The following is a 24661-nucleotide window of genomic DNA, read 5'->3' on the forward strand; positions in this document are numbered from 1 at the left end:
CACACACACACACACACACACACACACACACACACACACACACACACACACACACACAGCGATTAGGGACCTACAGCTGTTTGTTATGTAATGATCCAGTGTTCGTGATTCGGTTCCTCATTTAAATAATCCACCTCTTCCTCTTCTGGCACAGCAGTCCTTTAGTCAACACACACAAACACACACACACAGCTGAAAATGGGGAAATTTGAAGGCGCCTTCTCCATTAATTAAACGCCTCTCAATCAATCTGCAGGACGCGCGCACGGGCACGCTCTCAATTACAGCTACAGACGGTTGTTGCCACACAGAGGATTCAACAATATTGAAGGGTTTTTGGAAATGTATGAAAGCCATGGAAACCTTCAAAGTAGCCTTTCAATAGGCTATAATATGCTCTGTATTGGACTATTCTAGGACACACACACACACACACACACACACACACACACACACACACCCTCTGGGGCTACTCACTCGGATTTCTTAGTCAGGGCCAGGGATCGGCAAAGGGTTGTGGGGGTCATCTGAACCAAGGAGCGGCAGCTGGAACAACTTCCGCCGTTCTCCGGGTCACTTTCGACCGGGGAAACAGTGGACGGATCGGCCGGGACCAGCTGCATGTCCCCCGGGTCCATAGGGGGGGCATGGGGAGGCGGCGACGACGGCTGGACCCCCGGAGTCGCCTCGGCCGTTTCTGGTGCTGCAACCGCATGTTCTGGCAGAGACCCCGCACCACCGCTCTTGAGCTGCTGAGGGTCCTGAGGGTGGTGGTGATGGTGGAGACAGATGGGGTCGGGGTGATGGTGGTGGTGGTGGTGGTGGTGGTACGGATGCTGCTGCTGTACCCTGACGTCTCGCAGGTGCCTGTTTTCGCCGATGAGCTCATCCACTCGCCGGTCCAGCTCCTCTATCCGGGCGCGCTGGGTCTGGATGAGACTCTGCTGGTTCTGCACGATGGTGGTGAGCTCCCGCAGGTACAGAATCGCCTGCACCGGGTTTTCTAGCAGGCTGGAGCTCATCATACCAGAAATCAAGAGAAGGGGAAGAGGAGGAGGAGGAGGAGGAGGAGGAGAAGAAGAAGAAAAAAGAAGAAGCTGGAGTCACGGATGGAGGACGGAGGGGATGCAATCTATCCGTGTGCAGGTGAGATGTCCTTCCGCTCTCCTCTTCTTGATTCTTCTTGGCTATGGATGAGGTTGCACCGAGCGAGCGAGCATCCGCTTCCCTCTCTCTCTCTCTCCCTCTCTCTCCCTCCCTCCCTCTCTCTCACTGCGCTGAGCGGTGCTGATGAGAGGAGCCAGATCCAGATGTGTCAGAAGGGGGAGGAGGGGTAGCCTAGTAGAGCTTGAGGACAGATGCGTCATTACGCACAGCACAGGCACAAGAAAAAACCTCAAGGTAGGCTAAGCACGCACCCTACAGGCTGCAGAGAGAGATTCAGGTTTACTGCACATTAACACTTAAATTACATTAATAAATCATAAAAAGCGTTGTAACTTACTTTCACGAAGACATATTGATTTTGTAGGCCTATTGTATTTATACTTCTAACGTTGGCTATGTAGCCTAGCTAACTTCTGTTCACTCGTCATCCACGTGCGTTCAAGTCGGAAAGCAGAAATATCCGAAATCACGCGAACGCAGCACGTGGTCACGTGTCCCGGGGATGCGGAAGTCGGAGCCGTTGTTTTGCTAAACAAGTAGCGGGGTCTGTAGCATCGACACCCCGGTGCGTTTGGTCTTATATCTTTTTAGGAAGTGTTAACCAGTAAACAGGACTCATGGTCAGGTAAGTCTGTTGTCTTAAAGTCAGTGTGTGTCGCGGTGAAACCTGTCATAAAGCCGGTGCGAGTGGATGTGTGTTTTCCCCCCCTTACTTTACCACCAGAGTTAACGTTAGTTTAACACTGCAACGTAATAAAGATCCTCAAATTCTTCGCTAGTTAACAGTGAGTGAGTGTTAGTTATTATTAATAAGCCGCCAATATCAGCAAACACAGCAATATTGCACATCGAAAAGCGATAAATATCCGTTTTATCCGCGCGGTCACGTGAGAGTCACATGAGAGGTCACGAAATGTGTGTGAAAGCAGTAGGCTATTGTTTTTAATTTAAACATGTGTTAGTAACTAATAAACAGGGACCCAGGGGACCCCACCTCCCAAGAATCACCCCACAAAGACTATAAGACTACAGAGAGAGAACAACTGCAAGGAGACGAATCGACACCAGAGAGACAGTAACTTATGCATCTACAATGACGCTCAGTGATTACAATAAGATATAAAAAATGGCCACATAATTGTACACTACAGAACTTCACTCAAGATACAAATGACTTTTCTTTTAGTCATGGGGTCTTCCTCATGTCTATCTATGTGAGGTCAAGGGCCTTTCATGTAGCTGTGCTCAGGGGCCCATATCCCTCACAACACTTGTCATTGGATCAAACAAGAAGCATTTAGAAAGAAAGAAACGTGAGGTTTTGCACATTACTGACCAATAAGAGTTTGGTTTGTTAATTAAATTGAACGTTGTTATACATACTCAGTCAGCCCCAGTGATGTGAATAATCTCCCATGCTCAAGAATCAAGCTTTAACTTTGTGACACACAGTCTGGTGCGTGAAGTTGATGTTGATGTTTGGTCTCTGTGTTGGTGTTTGGCAGGATGAGCCAGAAGCAGGTCCAGGAGGGGCAGGTGTACTCTGTGCCTCTCATCCAACCAGACCTGAGGAGAGAGGAGGCTGTTCATCAGATAGCAGATGCATTATTCTACCTGGAGAACATTTCTACTGATATTTTCAGACGGTAAACCCAGAGTCACACGCACACGCAGCTTTTCTACTCATGTACTACTACTATTACTACTACTTCTTTGATTTTTGATAGGACATACTGCATGTATTATGTTGTTGTACAAAACATGGTATGTAGAATGCATTACAAATGCTAGATTTGTGAGCAGAGAAGAAAACTTAATTGTGTTATTGTGGCATACTAGAAATCTATTCACCGGTAACATATCACAGTTTATAATATGTGCTTTTATTTCTTGCCATTTTGGGTTAGAAATTTAATAAGGTACTGCAGGTACTGGTACAATGTATGAAACGGAAAGAAATAAAAATTTGACTGTGCAAATTGGAGCAATATATGACATTATGTATTTCATTGTATAAATAATTAATCAAAAATTATAATTTAATAGTAGAGATACAACTACTGTAAGAATTGTTTTCCATCCATCCATTTTCTATAATACATATCAAGTTCATGGCCTCAGGGGGTTGGAGGATTACCAGTCCTTTGGTAAATTATCTTTTATTATAGTCAGGTTATTTTCTGTTTTTTACAAGTCAGAAATACAAATAATTAGCAATTGACAGGGCTGATGGTTAAAAACGGTTTTAACAATCTACAAATGGCTGAACCATCAGTGTACTGGTAACTTGTATTACATTTATACATACAATTTGTTATGGATAGAAAAAAAATCTGTTATATGTAATGGACTGCACATGAGATCCCCTCTGTTCTGAAAACTTTGTGTTTGTAATGGGATGATTGATTGTGTATTTTAACATTGTCTTTTTTAAATGGAAGAAATCTGCAGTTACCTTATTAAGTCATCTGTGGGATGAAGCTCCCTGCAGAGTAAAGATGGATAAATGGAATGGGGTTTCTGAAGTCGCACACTCTTCTGCGTGACATGTGTGTCCATATTGTGGTGTGTGTGTTGCTTCCAGGGTGTCTGAGAGTGTAGAGAAGAACCGCCACCAGCTGCAGAGCGTCACTGACCGGATCAGACTAGCTCAGGCCCGTGTCGACAAGATCAAAGGCAGTAAGAAGGCCACCAAGGTAACACGCTACCTCCACTTTGAAAGGCCGATTTGCATATTTTATCTTTGATACACAATATAGACAAAATACAGCGACAAGATTGTACAAAAAAAATAGAGCTTTGTTTGTCGGTCACATCAGCCTTTGTCTGCATTTGTGTGCACAGGTTTTCTCCAGTGCCAAGTACCCAGCCCCAGATCGACTTCAGGACTACTCATCTATTTTTACTGGAGCTTCAGACCCGTCCTCGCAGACCCGCCCTCGGCACAGGATACAGAACAAACTTCGACCTTTTGATGAGAAAGCCTTGCAGGTGAGATAAATACATTAAAATGCTGGTTATGCATGGATTTGGACTGGTGACCTGCATCTTAAAGAGGTACAGTTTCCCAAATTGCACTATTGTTTTGAAGCCCACAAACCATAATGCTGTAACTACTTTAGAATGTGTTGACAGTATTTGCCAGCCTGTTGGTATTCAGGCCTCTTTATACAGGCAACACTGCTAAAACTGTGAATAGAAAACGGGGGATAAATAGAGCCGTGATTTATTTCCATTTATATTGCTTTTATATTAAGGCTGAAAATGTAGGCAGAGCTCTCTCTGTGGTCAGATGAGGACAGGAGGGCTTAAAGCTAAACTTGCAACTCTTGATATTCATGCAGTCTGTGGAGGCAAGCTCCCATGACCCCAGCAGTATTAATGCAAGAGTGGTGGTGTGGGGGGGCTCACGGCCCACCTTGCTCCTACAGAATTCAAGGTCTTCTTTCCAGCACCTTGGCGGATGAGCCCCCCACCCCTAGCCCCCTCGAGAGGCCGAGCAGTGCAGTGCCTTGGTCACTGGAATCTATTCTCCAGCTCTTTTTCATGAAGAAGAACCACAACCCTCGTCTGTCACTGCACAGCCACAGTCCCCGGCTTCCATTTTTGCTGTGACATCCGCGATGATGCAGGCGTCGTATATCATTAGCTGAGGAGCCTTAAGGCGAAGCACTCAGTCTGTGTCCAAACCTTAACCTGTGATCCTGATCTCTGAGTTGTGACTGAAAGGATGAAATTGCCTCCTGTCAGGGTGCCAGGGCTCACCCTCAGGGTGCGGGTTGAATGAGGGAGGGAGCCTGTTGAAGTGATGGGGAGTATCAGATGTTTTCAGGATGCTTCACTGAGGAGGTTTTATATTCACTGTCTGACCTGGAACCACCTCAGGATGCAGCAGGAAGGAGTGGATGATGAGGCAGTGGAAGACATCTGTGGTACATTACTTGGCCTAACATGACCCAAACGTAGACGGGCTGTAGAAAATGCATGGATGGCTCTCTGTTTTTCAGCCAAATATTACCCTTAGTAAGAGAAGAATGAATTAATGTGCATTGACGTCAGGGTCAAACAAGGGTGAGGATGTTCTTTTTCTGCTTTGCAGTGCTCATTCTGCCCTGCTTCAAGAGCCAGGTGGATGGGTTTATATCACATGCCTTGATAACTAGCAGCAGGCCAGGCTCTTCTGATCTACTATCACATATTTGTTTTGTGGATTTGCACTGTTTACTGTTGTTCATTTTTTTCATTCCCTAAATGAACAGCTGTTTCCCCCTGATTAGCACGTTTACAGGCCATCTATCACTCCACCAGCTCTGATCGGCTTTCATCCGTGTCACTTTTGATTTTTCACACTCCTGAATCGCAACTGAATCGCAATCGGCAGCCACCTAATCAAATGTTACATTACTCCAGGGCATCTACACTGAAATTTTCTTGCCCCCCCCTGCCATCCACATTGAATATTCATCAGGGCACGGTAGTTTGTTTTACAGGTTTAAAAGATATTGAAAACAGAGCACGTCAGCTCAGTTTTGTATTTGCTTGTCAGTTTTTTGATGCTCAATCAGGAGGTAAAAAAAAGTGAAAGTGAGAAGTGAAAACAACATAGACACATAGGAAAGTGCAGGGTTTTTTTGAAACCCAGATGTCCTTTCCCTTTGCAGTCAGGTCCTGAGATGCAGGATTGGTTACACAGTCCTTCAGTTCACAGATGAAATAGTCACATTCTGTAAATGCACAATATAGAAAGAGAGACGCTGCGTGTATGACACTGGACAGGGAAAATAAAGTGTCAGTTTCACAGTGTATTTTATTTTTTATGTGTGTTAGTGGACGAGTGTATGCGTGCATGCTCCGTTCAGCACAAGCTCCTGAATTATTCATTGTGAACACCACAGTTTTTCCTTCACCATCTTAGGAAACTATGAAAACCAGCATGTTTTTCTGCTGCATGTGCTTGGTCTTGCAAGTGTGTAGTTTTCTTTTGTGTGTGTGAAGGTGTGTATGTATGTGTATTTGTAAGAGAGGGAGGTTGAAATAAAAAACAATGCTGGCAATTTTCTCTGGTGCAGAAAATGCATTATTCAATATTCCCCAGAAGCAAAGTCCCAGACACCATAAGTTTGTGCACACATGCATCAGTGTGCCGGAGAACTTCAGTCGGTGGCATTTCTGATTTACGTTGCTCAAGATCTAGCTGACATTTTACAGATCTCCCTCTCACTCCGTGTCTCTCTGCTTCTCTTTCAGGAGAAGTTAATGTATTTCCCAGTGTGTGTCGGCAACAAGAAGAGGTCTGAGGACGAGACAGAGGAGGGGTTGGGAAGTCTGCCGCGCAACATATCATCTGTCAGCTCCCTGCTGCTCTTTAATACCACAGAGAATCTGTGAGTGAACAACAACAAATATTGATCGTAACATCGTTGCATTTAAATCTCTTTTTCATATCTTGGATTTGTGTGTTTTTTAAAGATATAAGAAGTATGTGTTCCTTGATCCTCTGGCGGGAGCGGTGACTAAAACGCACACAACACTAGAAACGGAAAAAGAAGAGAAACCGTTTGATGCTCCGTTGTCCATCACGAAGAGAGAACAACTAGAACGACAGGTATCTGTAATGGCATAGAAAATACGCACATATATCTATATATGTAAAGCAAATATGATTCATGTCTTAAAGATGAATGCTCTTTTCTGACCAACAGACAGCAGAGAGTTATTTCTATGTGCCCGACCTGGGCGAAGTGCCTGAGATAGATGTGCCGTCCTACTTGCCTGACCTGCCAGGGATAGCAGATGACCTGTCCTACAGCGCAGACCTCGGCCCTGGCTTCGCCCCATCAGGACCCACACACAGTATCCCAGAGCTGCCTTCCTTCTCTGAAGAGAGCAGTGCACCAGGTAGGTACACATACACACCTTCAAAAGCCGACTCCAGCCTCGCTTAGTTTTGTTTATTTTGGTCTCTATTTTATCTCCTATTATCTCAATAATATCTCCTATTATCGTTTTTACAGTGTTTTTAATTTAATTCCTCGCCTTTTTGTCTTTTATTGTGAAGCATTTGATTTACAAAGGTAGTCTATAAATAAACTCAACTTTGTACTTGATGTTTTCACTGTGCAATTGTATTTCTGGTTGACAGTGCATTTGGAAGCTGATATAGACTTTGTCGTCTTTGTCTCAGGATCTCAACTCCAGCCAAACGCCGCTCCTCCACCACCGCCTCCCCCGCCGCCTCCCCCGCCTCCCGAGCCTGCCCTGGCCTCTGTTGTTCCTGCAGGAGCTCCCCCTCCTCCCCCTCCTCCTCCACCTCCGCCTGCTGACATCCCCGCAGAAGTCTCTCGAGCCCAAAGTTCAGGTTCGTCACACGCACCCAATTTAGAAATCGTGTACCCCTATTCACTCTCTTAAATTAAATCGGCCTAATTGACATCACCGGGGCGTAAACCCAAATTACACTGCCTCTGTCTTTGTCCTCGTCTGACTGCAGGTCCTGTGTCTGGTGCTCCCAGCGAGGTGGTCCAGCCGTCAGACGGCCGTGCCAGTCTGCTGGAGTCCATCCGCAACGCCGGAGGCATCGGCAAAGCCAAGTTACGCAACATGAAAGAGCGCAAGATGGAGAAGAAGAAGCAGAAGGAGCAAGAGCAAGGTGTCAGACTGCTTTTGTTTAGTGGGGGGAAGAGGGTCTGCGCATGTTTTATTCACTGCTACACGATGCAGCTTTAACAATGATGAAAAAGTCATGCAATCAAAGCAGCATGTGACCATTCCCTAGTTAGCATTCAGCCATTAGGTTGATGGTGTGTCACACTGCAAGTCAGGATGTGAGCATTTTGTGTACACATCTCACAGTTATCACAGTCACAGCTTCATGACTTTCATTACATAAACACCAAGCTCATTAAAAGGCACATTTGACTCCAGTTATATTCTTAATATTGGACAGCATAGCTTTACCTTCATTTTTGGTTGACTACCCAGGTCATGACCTAACATGACCTCTTTCAACAGAGCTGCTTCTTGTATTGACTGACTAGATAAAGATCCACAGTTACAACCAGCACTGTAAAATAAGTGAAATGGTTAAACCTAAAAAAAAAAATAAAGTGCAGAATTGTTTAGTAACTGCCTGTTTTTGTCTTTTGCAGCAGTGGGAGCGACATCTAGTGGTGGAGACTTTATGTCTGATCTGTTCAATAAACTCTCCATGCGAAGGAAAGGTGTGGATCTCTCTTACATTAAGTCACATGGAGAATACTAATTTTAGTGATGGCTTTGTATTCAGTGAGCAACGTGTTCTGTCCTCTCTTCAGGCATATCTGGTAAAGGTCCAGCAGGTGGGGAGTCAGGTGACACTCCAGCTGGTACCGGAGGCGCATTTGCCAGGATGTCGGATGTCATCCCACCGCTTCCTGCCCCACATGCGACAGCGACAACAGACGACGACGACTGGGAGGCGTAGCACAGTGGACAATGAACACTCGAAGCACTGATTTAAAAATGGGCAGTTATTTTCTTCACAATGCTAGTGATAATAAGTGCATTGATTTGTCTAAGTAGCTGAACAAAATGTTACTGAAACTCAAATGATTGATGATTTAACACTTTATTGATGCCACATTCATCGTAAAACATTTTCATGACATTAAACAAGCAAATGTTAATTCCACAAAACCATTTCATTAACATATTTCCATTAAATAAAAGTAATTTTTGCATTACATAGTAGTAAAATTTGATTCCTCTTTAAAACCTTCTTCAAGGCTGAGTCAGTCATATAGAAGCATACACATGTGCTGTACTCCAGTAATTAATTTCAACATAGTGAACTGAAGAGTTGTTGAGGAGGTATTCTCTTCTGCACCATGCTTGGAGGCCAAGGTCTGCACTGATTCAAACTGATAAATGTCCATTTAGCCATGGTCTGCAGGGTACATTCAAGTACTTGTTACCAGAACAAGATACAGACAACAGCTTAAAGGTCAAGTGTAAAATTTAGGAAGCATGAAGCACTGAAAAGAGAAAAACTGCCTCCATGATCGACTCTCGAGCTAGAGCCTCACTACTGTTGAACAAGTGTTAAACAGTGTAAACACAAAATAGCTGCAGCAACGGTGTCATTTGGGATCCATCACAGAGGCCCTTCAATCATCTTCTTTTTAAATTGTGGCTGCTGTTGCACTGGATTTCCCTGAAGTTCCTCCGTCCTCACCCAGTTCTTGTCCCAGTCTTTAGGTTGTAAAGTTGAGGAGCCAAGCTACACCTGCTTCTGCTTTTTTTCCTGAAAGAACTAAAAACATTTTTCGTATGTAAAAACAAAGCAGGCCAGAGTATGGATAAGTCAAAAGTTCTAGTTTTAATATGCTGACACAGTCGTTTGAATTTGATCCTTACCTTCCGCATGGCCGCAAAAGCAGGGCCAAAAGTTGTGTGTGTGCTGGTGCGATCTTTGATCCATGTGGGAAGTTTAGAGAGCGTGGCAGGTCTGGAGTAACGCCTGTCGCATAGCACGATGGATGAATAGTCACCACGGTGACGGATAGCTCTTCCTTTGGGCAGAAGAAGTCATGTACTCATCAAAACCAGTCATTGTCTTACAAAAGTAATAAATAAGTATCTTTTCTATCATACCCATCTACTGTGATGAAAATTGCAACCTTACCTATGGACTGATTGACGGCCTTCATGCAGAGATTTTCTACCAGTGCTTGGCCAGGGCTCTTCCCTCCACTGTGAGACTAAAAACAAACACTTGACAATGAGAACTTACATCCCAGTCCGTCAATGACTGATTGTTGGACATGATGGACATAGTGAGACTGAGAGATTCTCACCAGGTGTTTGTCCAGGTAGGCCATCTTTTCCTGCAGCTCTGGGGATTTGATGTTGGGATACGGCATTCCCACCATCACCACACACCTGATACAAATACACTTTATAAACACACTTTCTACACTTTCACAAGTGCTACTTGTGCTAGAGCTCATGAATCATACACACCTGCCCAGATCATCAGAGAAATTGATGCCCTCGCTCATCTTTCCTCCAACTACGGAGAACAGTAACGCCCCCGTGAGTCCACTGCTGTCCAGGGCACTCCTCTGACAAAATGTGAAGGGATGAATAATGTTGGCTGAAGGCAATCACTCCCAGTAATCACATTATTAATTTTAAGTAAAGTTATGAGGCCTGGTGTTTCAGCCCTGACAGTTTTTACCTGGATACAACGGGTGAAGTCGCCCAGCACCTGCTCTACCTGGTTGGCCTTCTTTGGCTCCTGGAAGATCTGAGGAGGAGTTTGTGACAGGCTTTGAGACTTGTGATAAAGTTTTATTTTCATTTTAAAGGTTTGTTTCTATAACACTACCCTAAGTTTAAGACATGATGATGAAATGGCTGTCCTGGGTATAACGGTTTGGTGGTTCAGGGGCCTCAATCACCTTCTTCTTGCTGGCGAGACGAGTCAGAGCGCCGCTGGCCTCCCAGTGAGAAATGATCCGCCTCGAGTACTCGTACGAGGGGAAGAAACACACAACTCCTCCTGGCACCACGTTGCAAATGTTGGAGAGGATACGCCCTGTCTCGTCCATCTGTCAAGAAGCAGGTACAAATTTGTAGCTGTGCAGTCAAGGACATGAGAACACAAATCTAGTGTTCATGAGTGTCTGGTACCATGCGTGGAGAGCCTCTGTTCTGGAAAGTAAAATCCAGTTCCTGGCCGGATGGACCGCTGCACAAGACGAGAGGGAGGATGTTCCCGGGAGGAATCACATGACCTGCAGGCAAAAAAAGCAGTTAAGTCAATTTATTGACTACTGGTATGCAACCATCCAAGTACTTCTCACTGCCTGTAAAGGTTCTGTTATGCTGCATATTATAAAATACTCTTTTTATGACTTTATGAGAGCAGTTGGATGCAAGATAAAATATCTGCATAAAATGTAAAGTGTTTAAAATAACAAACATATAAATACCAAGATAGTTACTATCATTTTACATGATCAAATAAATGCATTCAGTACTACACTACTCCATAGACAATACAGTCCTGCCAGTACATGATAACACTTAAACACATAATGTAATTGCTGAATAACATATGAACAAATTACCCTGATTTCCTTGTCTGAATATATTCATGCTAAATGAAAATTACTGGACGTTTTGTAAAGCGTGCCATCATTTATCAAACATTCCCACAAACAGAAATGCTGATAAACACATCAGCACAAGAGAGTGAATTCATAAAAGCATGAAAAGAGTGAGTCTGTGGTGTAATGAAATGGGTCACTCACCACAGGAAAACTCAGCAATACGCTCCTCTCCCACTCCAGCTGAAAACAGCAGCTCTTGTTTGAAGTCTGAAACCTACATTTAACAGTTTGGAGAATAATCAAAACGTACACAGCAGCAACAGTCTTGTGGTGTCTCGGTGGCTTTTAAAGTAACTCACGGGCTGCATGGTTCCTCCTGCAATGATGACAGCTCTGCATTCCTTTAGCACCTGGGCAAAGTGGACGGCCGGATTCAACAACAGAAACTTGACGCTACCGTCTGACAAAGTACCTGGACATAAAAAAATAAAATAGAAAAAATTGAGAATTTGGACTTCACAAAATACATTTTCTTAAAGTCTTTTCCTTTATTATGCGTGAGAAAAACGGTACCTTGTGTGTGCACCACCACTCTGCCATCAGTGTTGCTGTTGGTGAGAGCCATAAAGAAGCCCTCCACCTGCATCATGGGAGACGCAGACATCACTTTGTCTGCCTCTACAGACCCCTGCTGGTCTGATGAAGAAACTGCACACGGGGGAGCAGGAAAAACTGATTTAGTGCAATGAGCAATGAAAACCAATCACCGCCGCCATACCCACAGAGATGCCAGATTGTTCACTGTCAGTTTGCAAAATAAATTGAACTGGAAAATATGCTTTCAGCTAATCTAACAAGACAGTTTCGTCAGGAAATCAAGCATATTTAAGTTCCTCCCTTTATTTAGTCCACACAATATTGGGTCTGTGTTTAAAATCTGCTTTTTAAATATAAGGGTGGCGTGAACACAACGTGGGTGCTGACCTGGTGCAGCGCTCTGGTTGGTCTGCAGCGTTTGCAGGTAGCGGTTTAAGCCCTCTGTGCGTCGGTTCTCTTTGTTGGAGTTGCTCTGTGGGTGCACAGTCACGCCTGAACCTGCATACTTCTCCACAAAGCCGCTCAGCTGCAGAGACGAGGACACGTTTCATTTTACAGTAGCTCTACTTCAGAGCTGCACAGGATCTATACCTGACATAAATCAATAAATATATACTGATTATATTTAACACTTACTTTTCTGCTGATCATGCTCTTCTCAAAGTATTTCTGTAACTGAAGTGAGAAAGACATTGAAAGGCTCAGAGAGTTTGTAGATCTAACTGTGATTTTTTTTTTTTTTAACAGCATCGTAACACTGTTGTCTACCTTAAACAAGTTGATATTGTCGATCTGAGCCTTGAAGAGGAAGTTGTTAATTGTCAGCATTTCTGTTCCTGGAAGAAAAATGAACACGACCCAAATGAATGAATGAATGATGAGTTCCTGTGTTTTCAGATGTGTTCATGACATGTCTTTACTATCCACTGACCTGTTTGTGTAGTCTGGCTCTGTGGATTCTGCCCGACCTTACCTGCAGGAGTAACATTTCAAACAAGATCAGCAATGTCACTCACTGTCCAGCAACATCCCCTTATACCTATGTTTGCAGATTGGCAGTGAGTGATCAATAATCAACTCACCTCCCAGCGCCCGCACAAGCCCTTCAATCACAAACAGGATCTGTTTGATGTACATCAGGTTCTTTGCCTTCAGCCTGCGCCTGATGTTGCAGACACAATAAAATCAAGTGTCAAGATGGCAGCAGTCTGTGTGCGAATGTGTGTGTATATACTCATACTCATATACTCACTTATAGCGGTCAGCATACTGGTTGAGCTGGGAGTGAGCACGGCAAAGCTGCAGAGGGTACAGATGTTCAGCACATCACAGTTAAAATGTGAATGATTTAGACCAAAACTTTGTATACGGCATAAGTTAATGAATGGGTTTACCTGTGCTCCACTTAGCTCTGCACTGTGTATACAGGAGAGTGTGTCACTGAGATTGTGAGCTTCGTCTATGATCACAACCTGTACATACAAAAAAATATTTAAAAAAAACATTTCTGCTGCTAATAATACACCAGACAAATAACCACTACAAATTGTTAAAGCCGATGAATGTATGGCAGGATTATCAGGTAGAGTCGGTTATACAATCAGACGATTATATAAAAAAAATAAAATGTAATCCTACCTGTCCCTTCAGCTGGATCCCTGCTGCCTTTCTTGTAGCTTCGTGAAGCACCATCTGATAGGGCAACACCACCAACTACACAAACATAAAACAGACCATACTGCAACTCATGTCTGTTTGGAATAAAACGTGAAAATATTCTAAATTGATTTAGCCTTTATTTAATTATTATGGACAGATGAACAAAGAGCACTGGTTTACCTGTGCAGGGGGAATGGCGAGGCGTGAGGCGTAGTAAGGACAAGAGTGTGTTTCTTTGCCCAGCTTCAGCAGCTGCTCTATGTCATGGGCTGCTCCCAGAATTTCATCTCTCATCTGCTGCAGCGCTGAAGCTTTATTGTAGGGACACACAGTCTTTGCTGGGCCTCGCTTACGTTTCGCACCCTCTTCATGATGCGGCTTCTCTGGAAAAGTCAAGAATAAGTAGAGATGATGATCACGTACAGATGAATCTCTTTTGATTCAAACTTTGAAGTTGCTCTTAAAGAATGTCGCTCTTTAAGATTAGTAGTTAAAGGAGCTGGTGTGTGGAGAGGCTCTCGGTCACCATGTTTGTTTTTCTGCATCTCCATACAGCGGTCGTTGATGCGCTGGATGCTGCCCAGGTGACGCACCTCCTCGTTGACACACAGATTCTGGAAAATACAGTTCTATGTTTACTGGGCAAATAATGTTGGATAATACTGCCACACGTGCTAAAGTGCTAAAGTACAGGACAGTGCTAAGTGTGTTTCAGTGAGTGGAATAGATGTAGAAATGTAGATGTAATATACCATTTTCAGCATCCTGGATGTATTTCAACATTTCTAATTAAAACCTCTGGCTATGTGATCACATTTTTGTATTTTTTCCTAAATACTTAAAAAAAACGGCCTACAGGTGTTCACAATTTTATTTCTAGTGTGTGCGTGTACATACCTGCCGTGAACCCAGTGTGACCAGACTGATGTCTTTGCTGAAGGGGCTCTTTTGAACTTCATGGACAAACTGGGCCAGCTGGGAGTGAGTGCGACTGCAGTAGTAAATCTGTGAACACGCAGAATAAATCAGAGGGAACTTCTAACTACGAGGGAAGATTAGATTAATTATATTTTATATCAAAAGGACATATTTGCTTACACATACCTTAGTGACGTGTTCTTCAATGAGCTCGTCATCTTCATCGTCTTCGGGCCCACAGAATCTGTGCAGGTGAGCAAATACACCCTGCTGTTGTTGTTTGTTCATTTTATTTCCTCACTGTGCAGTGGTATTTAACACAGATTAAAGGCCGACTTTACCTGCTTCTGCTTTTTGACTCATCGTCACTCTCATATTCTGCAACAATAAGCTCCTCATCCTCTTGGTCTCCTTGCATCTCCGTTTGTTCTTCTTTGCTGAGCTGGAGCATTTTGAACGCTTCATCATCTTCATGGCTCTAAAGAGTAACACACACACATAAATTCATATACTTAGTTGTAGAAATTCAATTTACAGTAATTGTGATTTTGGGCTTAAACGACCACAGTGCGAGATCACCTACCTTTCTTTTCAATGCATACTTGAGATGAACGTTGTTTCGGATCATTTCTAACCGCTCTTCCCGTATCTTTCTTTTCAATTCATCTTCCTGAGACACAAATACAATAATATTCACATCACACAAGATAAAATTGTTTTTTTGTTTTTTTTTAAGATAAAATAAAAATCCCCAAATTCCCACACTGGCATCATTACCTTCAACTTTGTCACCAAATCACGTTCAGTCTTTTTTTGAACAAAATCAGTGATCCAGTCAGGCTCGGCTGTGGAGCTGGTGGTGGAGGCCTGTGTAGTAGTAGATGTGGAAAGAGCTGCTTCTCCTTCCTGAAGCAGAGCCGCTGCCTCCTGCCTCTTCTTCTCCTCGTGGTCTGTGAGCCAGCTCAGAGCGCCACAGATCAGACTCAGAGACTTGCCCTAGGATTGAAGACACATACAGTACACAAAATAAGAAAGTAATTTTCTACATTTCTAACACCTGTCGTGCTGATCTGATCTGCTGATGTAAATACACACCGTTCCAGTTGGACTTTCAAAGATGCCAACTTTGCCCTGGTCCAGTGCTTTGTAAAGTGACTGCATGAACTGCTCCTGGATGTTATAGGGCTGGTAGGGAAATGGAAATTGGACCCTGCCGTTCTCCATTTTTTTTGTATGAACCTCCTGAGAGATAACACAAAAGGTCACATCAAACCATTCAGTTCAAATGGGTTCATCCCGACTCCTCCAACAGAGTCCCACAGTGTGTTTAGACTGGCAAACCGTGGCTCCTGATTATTGTGTTGTTTTGTCTACGGGATTTCTCATTCACTTTACCTCATTTTTGTACTACGATAACTCAAATCTACTGCTTCGCGATAAACTCCCAGGTTGCTTCCCAGCTTATGACGTTATGTCACGCTGCTAGATCCCAAAGGCTGTGAGGCTCATTTGAAACAGGAACATTTACGCTACTATTACTATCTCTAATTCACGGCTAACTAGCTAACATACAGACAACAAGTCGCCTTACTGCCTTAACTATTTTAGCTGTTGTTGTTAATAATCTAAACAGAAGTCGTTGACATGTACTCACCCACAAATATCCCCCTAAAAAACTCAATTTTACTTCGTGTTATTATGGTTTTCAACTCCCCGCCGGGCCATTCAACAAACGCGCCAACAGAGAGCAGTGGGCAGGGAATCTGACCAATAGGCGGAGAGATACGATGAGGTGCGTTTGTTTTACTGTGCCGTTATGCTCATGTGGACGGGGTTAGGCATGATTAAGTACAATTTGGTCCTCTATTTTTGTTATAAGACCATTTTCTAAGTAATTTACGATAGAAACTATCATTCTGATAGTTCATTGTATCTGTGAATTGTCGATGTGTTCTGCTCCGCTTACACGCACCGCCTTTCCGGGAGAGAAGGAAGACCTCCGCGGGTTCATGCGCCCTGGTTCCTCCTTAACTGTCTGGAAAGTTCTCTTCCCTTCTCGAAGCGCTTGTCAGATCCCGGAGTGCGAGGCAGGCAACGTGGACTGGAGCAGCAGCAGGCTTCCCCCTAAATCTCGTACTCTGAAGTGTGACTTGTGCACAGCAACATACACAACAAAGCCGCCGGCAAACGTGCATTATTTTTTTAAAATCCACAACAGCGTTCAGAAAGTGGCTAAGTGAAGCTAGCCGAGAGGTTTAACCAGCGGCGTAGAGCCAGTTAGCAGCGTTGACGTGAGTCCGACCGTCGGCTGCTGCACTCGGCGTGGTTACAGGAGCATTGAGCATTTAGCTTTAGCCTCCGCGGCTGTTGCCCACTAGCGTGTGCTAGCATTGGATTGTGGTGCAGATCAGCGTTGTTGCTGTTGTTGTTAGGAGTAAAACTGCTTCATGACTATGACTGCAGAGGAGCAGACGAGTGAAGGACAACACACCATCCCGATGGAGGGAGAGGACATCACACCAAAGAAGGACGGGGGGGTTTTCAAGGCAAATATCAGTGTTTTTTTTTTATTGTTGTTGCTGCTGCACGTTAATCCCAAGCTAGCCTAGTGATGACTTAGCTCGCTGTTATTACTCATTCAGCTAAGCTAATGCTAGCTGCAGTTAGCAATGCTGTCTTTTTGCTCACTTGCAGTTAAAGTAGCTAATTTGAACCTAACTTCAGTGTTGACAACAGTGCAACGCTTTCTATTGTGTTTCCCATCCGAGGTTTCATGGTTAACTTCTCTCCATGTTGCCAGCAACACGTATAAAGAGGCGCAAGGACCCTTTAAACATTTCTACAAGGCTGCAGCGCTCCGGAGAAAGAACAAATGCAAAATGCTTTTAATGCTGACGGTGGCATTTAATATTAACATACACATGCATGTCTATATATAGTTGTGGGCACTCTCGTTGACATTATGCATTAGCTAGCCTTAGCCATCATAGATTTGCCCATACAGCCACAGAAAGGCTTTTGCACACACATTTTCAACCTCATCTCTTAGATGGGAAACACCAGACTATAGGATACAGACATATGGCACTGTTGCTGCATGTATGTTGCAGGTATAACTTAAAAATGAATTGCATAATTGTTCATTTTTTGCATATCTTCCTTTTTCCAGTTGGTGAAAAGGGAAGGCACAGGGACGGAGACGCCTATGACTGGCGACAAAGTGTTTGTACATTATGTTGGCACACTGCTGGATGGTACACTCTTTGACTCGAGCAGAGACAGAGGGGAGAAATTTTCGTTCGAGTTGGGCAAAGGTTGGTTTCATATCAGAGAGACATGAACATTCACCTGCCATTGTTGCACAGACAGCATTTGTAATCGGTTTCTTTTGTGTTCAGGTCAAGTAATAAAGGCTTGGGACATCGGGGTGGCCACAATGAAACAGGGGGAGTTGTGTCAGCTCATCTGTACGCCAGAGTACGCTTATGGATCTGCAGGCAGCCCACCAAAGATACCCCCCAACGCCACTCTTATTTTTGAGGTAACCCTCATTGGTTTTGAGGTTATTACCATTCCATCAGTGTGAAATCATTGAGATATCAATTCACATGTCTGTATACTTATAGGTGGAGCTGTTTGATTTTAGAGGCGAGGACATAACTGAGGATGAGGATGGAGGAATCATCCGTCGCATCATTACTAAAGGCCAGGGATACTCTAAGCCAAATGAAGGAGCTGCTGTTGAAGGTAACACATCCAGACACAGAAATCCCTTTGCTAACATTAATGACAATGAGCCACATATACGGTTTTTCACATAAGGTCACTGATTAGTACATTTGATTTATTGCCAGTTCTGGAAAGCAGAGTCAAAGTTTATTTATAGTTGAACAGTTTTAGGCTTGTGCACTTTCCAGTGATTGACACTTTACTGATCCCCTCTGTAAGAATGTCACAATATTATATTGAGTTAGTTGTTTATTAAGTTTCATTATTACTGCCCCATCTTATTGACTAACTGACTGTTTGGGATTTTTGTTTATTCCAATCACTAACCTAACTTGAATTGGATTTTGTTGCTCAAAACAATTCCCTTAAACGTGTGAGTGTCTTTCTTTTCATCCTTCATGGTCGGAGGAAGCTGCATCTGTGATAGATCAAGTTCACAGTGACACTTTTTTAGATTGGTTCTGGTTTTAGGGTAGTTTTAGCCAGTCATTTGTATGCAAGTGCACATGCAGGTGTAACACCTTGTATCATGTACCTTGCAACATTGTGTTACTTTTTCCCACTCGACCCAACAAACAGTGATGTGGTTGAATTTATTTTCACTGCAAACGTCAAACTGATTGCCTGTGTTCATGTTTTCTTTTTCTTCATCCATCTGTGTGATACATGCAGCAACATGCCAACACCAACATGAGTTATTTTGCTGTTATGGGCAAAACAGTGATTTGCCTGCACACAAACTTGACAGAGTTGTATGTGAGGATTGAGTCCTGAATTTATGTCTGTTGGCAGAAATTAGTGCTTAAACATAAACTTGCAGGCGAGGGGTTGAGATGTTGCTAAAAGTTTGTGACTGAACTTTAAGCTTCCTTTTTTCCTCACAATGGAAAATACTGAAGTCAATGTTAATCAAGGCAGCCTGCAGCAGCTGTTCACAAACATTCACACCCTTCAGTTCTACTTTTGGTGAAGAGTTTGATACGTAACATGTGCACATGCATGTCATAAAAATATTATTGTGCTGTATTTAAAACTTTCATTATTAACATTAAACCATGCTGGATTGCATTACATTATAACCAGACACCTGCTCATCTGGTAAAGTGGGTTTTCTCTGTCAAGCAGTTTTTTCATGCAAATATTGACTGATGTAACAATGACAAGTTCTTTTTTTCTTCTTTTACTTTCTTTTTTTAAAGTTAACATCACCGATGTCAAATTGTAGGATTACCTTAGCACGATTTTATTAACACCATACAGTTGTAATAAAACTTCCGTGGTTAAGTTACAAGTATCAATTAAGGGGGGAAAAAAATATATTACAGTTTAAAAGTTGTGTAATTTGTCTGTAACTGCTGCATTCCCACACTTTTTTTTTTAACTTTCAGTCACTGTGGAGGCTTCCTGTGAGGAACGTGTGTTTGATGAGAGAGAATTGAAATTCGAGATCGGTGATGGAGAGGGTCTTGGCTTGCCAGCTGGAGTGGAGAAAGCCATCATGGCTATGGAGCAGGGAGAGGAGGCACTCTTCCATATTAAACCCAAGTATGATCACATCAATGTAATTATGTATCGTCTTGAAATAGTCAAATTTGTTTTAATATCTGTCATTTTGAAGAAAATTTTAATGTGTACAGCTAGTCAGGCTGATCTGTTTATGTACTAAACACCCATTGGGAGTAAAAGGTGTTCATTTCAGTGCAGTACACGTCATGGTCCCAGTTTTTATAAATAATAATCCAACAGAGTCAACACGATGTAAGATGTGATGTGGATAAAAACGTGTTTCTTTTATACAACGTGTGCTCGGCATAACTGTTCAGTTAAACTGCAACAGGTAATGCAACATTCATACCACTGTTGCACTAAATAATAATGACTTGTCTTTGACCTGTAGATATGGCTTTGGGAATACAGGAAATGTGAAGTATAACATTCCTGGTGGAGCAACACTGCAATACAAGATCAAGCTGATAGCTTTTGAGAAGGTACAGTAAACACACCTTGGTGCTACGTCGCAAACACAACTTGGCCTCTAGAGTTGGGCAATTAAATACAACATTTTTCCTCTCTGACAAGTGTTGAATGTCTGTTTTCTTTAGGCCAAGGAGTCATGGGAGATGAACACAGTAGAGAAGCTGGAACAGAGCGGTATCGTCAAAGAGAAGGGTACACAATATTTTAAGGTAAGGTGAACAGTGGAGTTCTGCATTTGCAAAGGATGTGATTTAAGGACTACTGACAGATTTATTCCTTTTCATGTCTTTCAGGAGGGAAAATACAAGCAGGCGTCGGTTCAGTACAAAAAGATTGTGTCATGGCTGGAACATGAATCCGGTTTGTCAGAGGAGGATGAGAAGAAAGCGAAAGCTTTGCGGCTGGCTGCACATTTGAACTTGGCCATGTGCTTCCTTAAACTACAGGAGCCAAACCAAACCCTAGAAAATTGTGATAAGGTATCAGATAGCTATGGTTCATTTCACTTGGCAATAGTTTGTCAACCCTTCATTCAGTATTAACTCATTGAGTGCCAACCACGTAATTTCTCGTTTTTCGTTCCCATGCGTTGAGTGCCAAAAACGAAATTTTTCGTTTTTTGCTTTTTTTTTAAATTATGAAAATAGACACTTTAATACACATTATATGTAAATTTGGGGACTCTACGACGAGGAGAACTGAAATAGATGACGATCAAAGTCACATGACAGCTCATGATCTGGAAGTTTTTATCATAACTCAGCTTCTGCAAACGGAGTTCTGCATGCAGATGCAGCGCAGCTGCGCCGCAGCTGCTCCGCTCTCACCCGCGAGGCTGCAGCAGCTGGGAGCTGAACCAGGAAGCTCTCAGCCCACTGTCCCGCCCGGTCTTCATCTGGAGCAACACCGTGTCCTCCCCAAAGTCCTCCCGCGGTAAAATCTGATGGTCTCTGGGTCAAAGCAGACCGGCGTCACCGACCCGTACCACAGACGGACCGCGACCACCGGCGGGACCGGTGTTCGCGAGCCGCTGTGGCCGGCAGAGCCTCACGTTCCGCGGCGAGAGGCTGTGACACGGCACGGTGCGTCTGTGTTATTGTTGTTTAGTGGCGCCCCCCCCGCCCCCGATGGTGGTTTTGTGAATAGAACAACAATTGTTGTGTATATTTATCTTATACGAGCCCTTTGATCCAGAAATGCGAGTGTGAGAAGAGCGACAGACACAAACAGCGCACCTTTCATAAAAGACGCTCTATCTCCTTTTCTAGAAAAAAAGGAGGGATTTTGGTGAAACCCAGCCATGTTTAGCTTGACTTTTCTCAGGAACGGAGGCACGTAGAAACAAACGGTTTGTGGCCATTTGAAGGATAAAGTTAAACCTTTCAAATGAGCCACAGTATGTGTTGGTGGCAATAATATAGAATACACTATGGCTCTAAAATAAAAAGTCAAATATGGTCTAATTTGCCGGTACACTTGACTAAAACTTTGGAAAGGAGCGCGGCACTCAATGAGTTAAAGTACTTGTTTGCATTGGGAGAAGTTTTTTTCATTTTTATTTAGTCTAATGATTTGTCAAATACCGGTACATGGTTTAGTGCTGAGAACACTTTATAATAATACTGTCTTCATAATTGTAGGCCCTGGACTTGGATGCATCAAGTGAGAAGGCTTTGTTCCGAAGGGGAGAAGCCCTTTTTTGTATGAAGGAGTACGACAGGGCGAGAGATGACTTCCAGCACGTCGTTCAGCTGTATCCTGCCAACAAGGCCGCCAAGAGTCAGGTATGGAGTCACCTGTCTTTAATGATAATTCAATATATTTAAACCTTGGTCTTATTTTCATCATGATGGTCACATACATTACAATCCAAAAAGGATTTATGGGGGCGGGACTAGATAAGCTTTTGCTTCTCCCGCTTTCCCTTTTGCTTCTCCCGCTTTCCCTTTTGCTTCTCCCGCTTTCCCTTTCGGCCATGTGTATTGTATTATTTGAACTAAGATGAAGTGTGATGATGATGATTTAAATTGACATGCCCGAAATAAACAAATTGATTGATTGATTGATTCATGGATAAATGTATATGTCCTCCTTAGTGATGACTCTCACTCAGAAATGTAGGGCTGTTGTAATATTGCAATTTTATTGCAAGCCAACTGCAAAATGGAAAAGGATTGAAGTGGTCATAAAAGCCACAATAAATATACTAAAGCTCATTATACTGGACCAAAAATAAATAATTAGTGCATATAAAAGTTCTAGACATACAGTTGCATTTGAGCCAGACCACTGCACGTGACCCGTTACCAACATGAAAATACACACTACTAGGTGTGTCATATTTGGCATGAGGCCCTTTCATATTATAACGGGAGGAGGACTTTGATGACAGGATCTCTGAAGAAATCCAGAAATCATCTGTGGCAAAGAGCCACAGAGCATTTACATGTGTCAGAAATGGTTTGATTCAATTTAAAATATTTCACAGACTCCATCTGTCCAAGATGACAATAAAATAGTGGTAACAATGATAATATTTGGCATGAGTTCAACTGGCAAATAATCTGTTCATTCACTTGTTGGTAGTTAAGAAGTTGGATGGCTGAGAAATGTGTGTACATTCTCAAAGCACATGTTGAAAATGATATTAATTATCCTTGAACTGATATCAGAGTGGTCGTTGAATAAAGACATGGTCAAAATTGCTAAAACTGTGAATAATTGTATCTCTTTGGTGTCCTCTGACCTCTTCATTTTGATATTCCGTCAGGTGCTTCTTTGTCAGAAACATATCAAGGCGCAGCACGAGAAGGACAAACGCATCTACGCCAACATGTTCCAGAAGTTTGCAGAGAGGGATTCAAAGGTGATGGATTGACTTTCCAGCAACAGCCACAAGAGGGCGGGATAAGCGTGTTTATGATGATGACTGTCGAAGAGACTGATCCGTTCTTTCTTCTCACAAACAGAAAGAAGCAGAGAAGGCAAAGGGCGAGCGCAAGGAGAACGGCAGTGAAGAGATGGAGGTCGAGAACGGAGAAAAGGAAGTTGCGAGCGAAGCAAAGGCATAGATGAAGACGTGACAGCATTATGTTTTATCTGTACTTCAGACTTTTGTAACTTCAGCTGTTTGTGTTCAAGGTGTGTGCGTGTTCGTGAAGTGTGTGTGTGTGTGTGAGAATGAGCGTGTCAAACGAGAGCACTGACTGGGCACGTCTTTGCTGGCTTTCTTTGTGTCTGGGCTCTTTGCTGTGGCAGCTAGCCGAGCGGGTGGGGGCTTCCCCAGCTGATGGCACTGAGGGACGTGGTTTTAATAAATGAATTGAGTGCCACAACCCACCCCACCCCCGAAAACCCTTTTCAATCCACTGCTTTGAACTGTGCATGTGTTTTCACAGAGTTTAGTAGGGGGGGAAAACGAGTACATCCCAAGTGTTATGTGCAGAAATTAAACCCTCACCCGTCAAGGGCTAGACTATTCACCTTGTACCACCTTCCGTCCTCTACCCTTCCTCACTTTTTTGCTATCCATCCAACCCTCCTCATGGGCCTACTGATCAATTCCTGGAGTTGTGATGGTTGTGTGCATAAATTTGATGTGTCTGAATGTTAGAGTGCCTGTGTCCCAAAGTACGTATGTAGCAGCACTGTGGATAGATGGAAAAATAAGATGTTTATCTGGAAAAGCTGTTCGAGTCCGGGCTCCTCACACAGTCTAAAGGTGGAGCCCCAAGGGTACAGGACTGTTCACTTTTGCTTTGACTTTTTTGACTTTGTACTATTTTCCCAGTGTTGTGATTGTTTTTTCTGTATTGTTCTCAAAATCATAAATACAATGAATTACTTAACTGGAATTGCGCATTTTAAAGCGGCGACAGTAGAAAGGACCTTAAATAGCTTCTCCTGGTCACACTCAAGTATAAGAAGTTAAGTCTTAGTCTTAATTTACTGTAAAAAGTACATGTATAAACGTGTGCATATACGGCTCATCAGATTCAGACTGTTAAGACTGTAACATAGGGGAGGATGTGAGCCCTGCTCACTTTAGTGAGCACCACCTATAGCAGAGCAGAAACTGAATTAAGGGGATAATTTAAAACAGGGCTGCGGGTCATGTGTTGACTGTATCTGTGTTTGTTGGAGGGGTCACTGTTTGTCCCACCCTGACAGCATATAATAAACAATAGCTACAACATCGGGGTGTGTGAAATTCTTGTCCAATTTCTTTGTCACCACACAGTAGCTACCTCTTCCATTGTTCTACATTCAACTCCCACAATTCTGATGTTGACCTAGACGTAAGTTTCTTTTCATCATTTGAAACCTCTAACCTCTGTAGATATTGTATGAATCTCAGTTTAATGATTTACGGATATCTTTGCCCCCATTTATATTTTCTGTATTTCATCAGAATACAAGAAATCTTTCCAGTAATTATGACAAATTCATTCATATTAACCTTCATTAAATCATGATTATGATTGTCCTCCTGACTCTAACATTAAAAGATTTAAATTGAA

At 43.1% G+C, this 24661-nt stretch overlaps 4 protein-coding genes across 8 annotated transcripts in view; 2 read left to right on the top strand and 2 right to left on the bottom strand.

Moving 5' to 3' along the window:
- The window catches only part of iqsec3b (IQ motif and Sec7 domain ArfGEF 3b), a 32387-nt gene extending 31116 nt beyond the window's left edge, over nt 1-1271 (bottom strand). For 2 of the 4 annotated variants that reach the window (XM_085779283.1, XM_085779281.1), the window contains exon 1: nt 478-1271. In XM_085779283.1, the coding sequence (XP_085635409.1) occupies nt 478-1025 (548 nt within the window). In that variant the 5' untranslated portion in view covers nt 1026-1271. The remainder of the gene's footprint in view (nt 1-477) is intronic. The other 2 variants (XM_085779284.1, XM_085779282.1) reach the window with 2 other exon arrangements.
- Nucleotides 1272-1672: 401 nt separating this feature from the next.
- washc1 (WASH complex subunit 1) lies at nt 1673-8888 on the top strand. Of its 2 annotated transcripts, none has more exons than XM_085779286.1 (11): nt 1673-1792; nt 2673-2813; nt 3752-3863; nt 4012-4158; nt 6415-6551; nt 6637-6772; nt 6870-7065; nt 7352-7525; nt 7658-7816; nt 8316-8387; nt 8481-8888. In XM_085779286.1, exons 1-11 carry the CDS (start codon nt 1785-1787, stop codon nt 8627-8629), a joined length of 1431 nt encoding a protein of 476 aa, XP_085635412.1. In that variant the 5' UTR covers nt 1673-1784; the 3' UTR covers nt 8630-8888. The 2 variants fall into 2 exon arrangements, with proteins under 2 accessions (XP_085635412.1, XP_085635413.1); XM_085779287.1 differs by having other exon boundaries at nt 8319-8387.
- ddx11 (DEAD/H (Asp-Glu-Ala-Asp/His) box helicase 11) lies at nt 8743-16199 on the bottom strand. Its single transcript, XM_085779285.1, has 28 exons — nt 16090-16199; nt 15531-15674; nt 15213-15431; nt 15019-15105; nt 14777-14913; nt 14622-14679; nt 14415-14522; nt 14044-14131; nt 13698-13900; nt 13497-13571; nt 13253-13330; nt 13111-13157; nt 12941-13020; nt 12790-12831; nt 12627-12694; nt 12495-12533; nt 12246-12384; nt 11835-11969; nt 11621-11733; nt 11463-11535; nt 10840-10943; nt 10608-10757; nt 10385-10453; nt 10168-10268; nt 10002-10086; nt 9830-9905; nt 9562-9716; nt 8743-9457 (listed from the first exon to the last, which is right to left on the bottom strand). Exons 2-28 carry the CDS (start codon nt 15657-15659, stop codon nt 9425-9427), a joined length of 2691 nt encoding a protein of 896 aa, XP_085635411.1. The 5' UTR covers nt 15660-15674; nt 16090-16199; the 3' UTR covers nt 8743-9424.
- Nucleotides 16200-16505: 306 nt separating this feature from the next.
- On the top strand, nt 16506-24335 carry fkbp4 (FKBP prolyl isomerase 4). Its single transcript, XM_085779288.1, has 11 exons — nt 16506-16981; nt 17605-17749; nt 17834-17976; nt 18062-18182; nt 19553-19709; nt 20062-20152; nt 20267-20350; nt 20435-20620; nt 21782-21925; nt 22912-23007; nt 23111-24335. The coding sequence occupies exons 1-11, from the start codon at nt 16883-16885 to the stop codon at nt 23210-23212; spliced, it is 1368 nt and encodes a 455-aa protein (XP_085635414.1). The 5' UTR covers nt 16506-16882; the 3' UTR covers nt 23213-24335.
- The last annotated feature ends 326 nt before the right edge of the window (nt 24336-24661 follow it).

This window comes from Trachurus japonicus, chromosome 6, assembly GCF_045865225.1.
Source record: "Trachurus japonicus isolate A0001 chromosome 6, Traja_1.0".
In the NCBI taxonomy this organism is placed as follows: Eukaryota; Metazoa; Chordata; class Actinopteri; order Carangiformes; family Carangidae; genus Trachurus; species Trachurus japonicus.

Coding starts and splice junctions, on each gene's coding strand:
- washc1 (XM_085779286.1), top strand. Junction 6,552..6,636: donor TTTAATACCACAGAGAATCT/GTGAGTGAACAA, acceptor TGTTTTTTAAAG/ATATAAGAAGTATGTGTTCC. Junction 6,773..6,869: donor GAGAACAACTAGAACGACAG/GTATCTGTAATG, acceptor TCTGACCAACAG/ACAGCAGAGAGTTATTTCTA.
- ddx11 (XM_085779285.1), bottom strand. CDS start 15,659: ATGGAGAACGGCAGGGTCCAATTTCCATTTCCCTACCAGCCCTATAAC. Junction 13,572..13,697: donor TCGCCATTCCCCCTGCACAG/GTAAACCAGTGC, acceptor ATGTTTGTGTAG/TTGGTGGTGTTGCCCTATCA. Junction 12,832..12,940: donor GCTTGTGCGGGCGCTGGGAG/GTGAGTTGATTA, acceptor TTACTCCTGCAG/GTAAGGTCGGGCAGAATCCA.
- fkbp4 (XM_085779288.1), top strand. CDS start 16,883: ATGACTATGACTGCAGAGGAGCAGACGAGTGAAGGACAACACACCATC. Junction 17,750..17,833: donor TTCGTTCGAGTTGGGCAAAG/GTTGGTTTCATA, acceptor TTTTGTGTTCAG/GTCAAGTAATAAAGGCTTGG. Junction 19,710..20,061: donor CTCTTCCATATTAAACCCAA/GTATGATCACAT, acceptor TTTGACCTGTAG/ATATGGCTTTGGGAATACAG.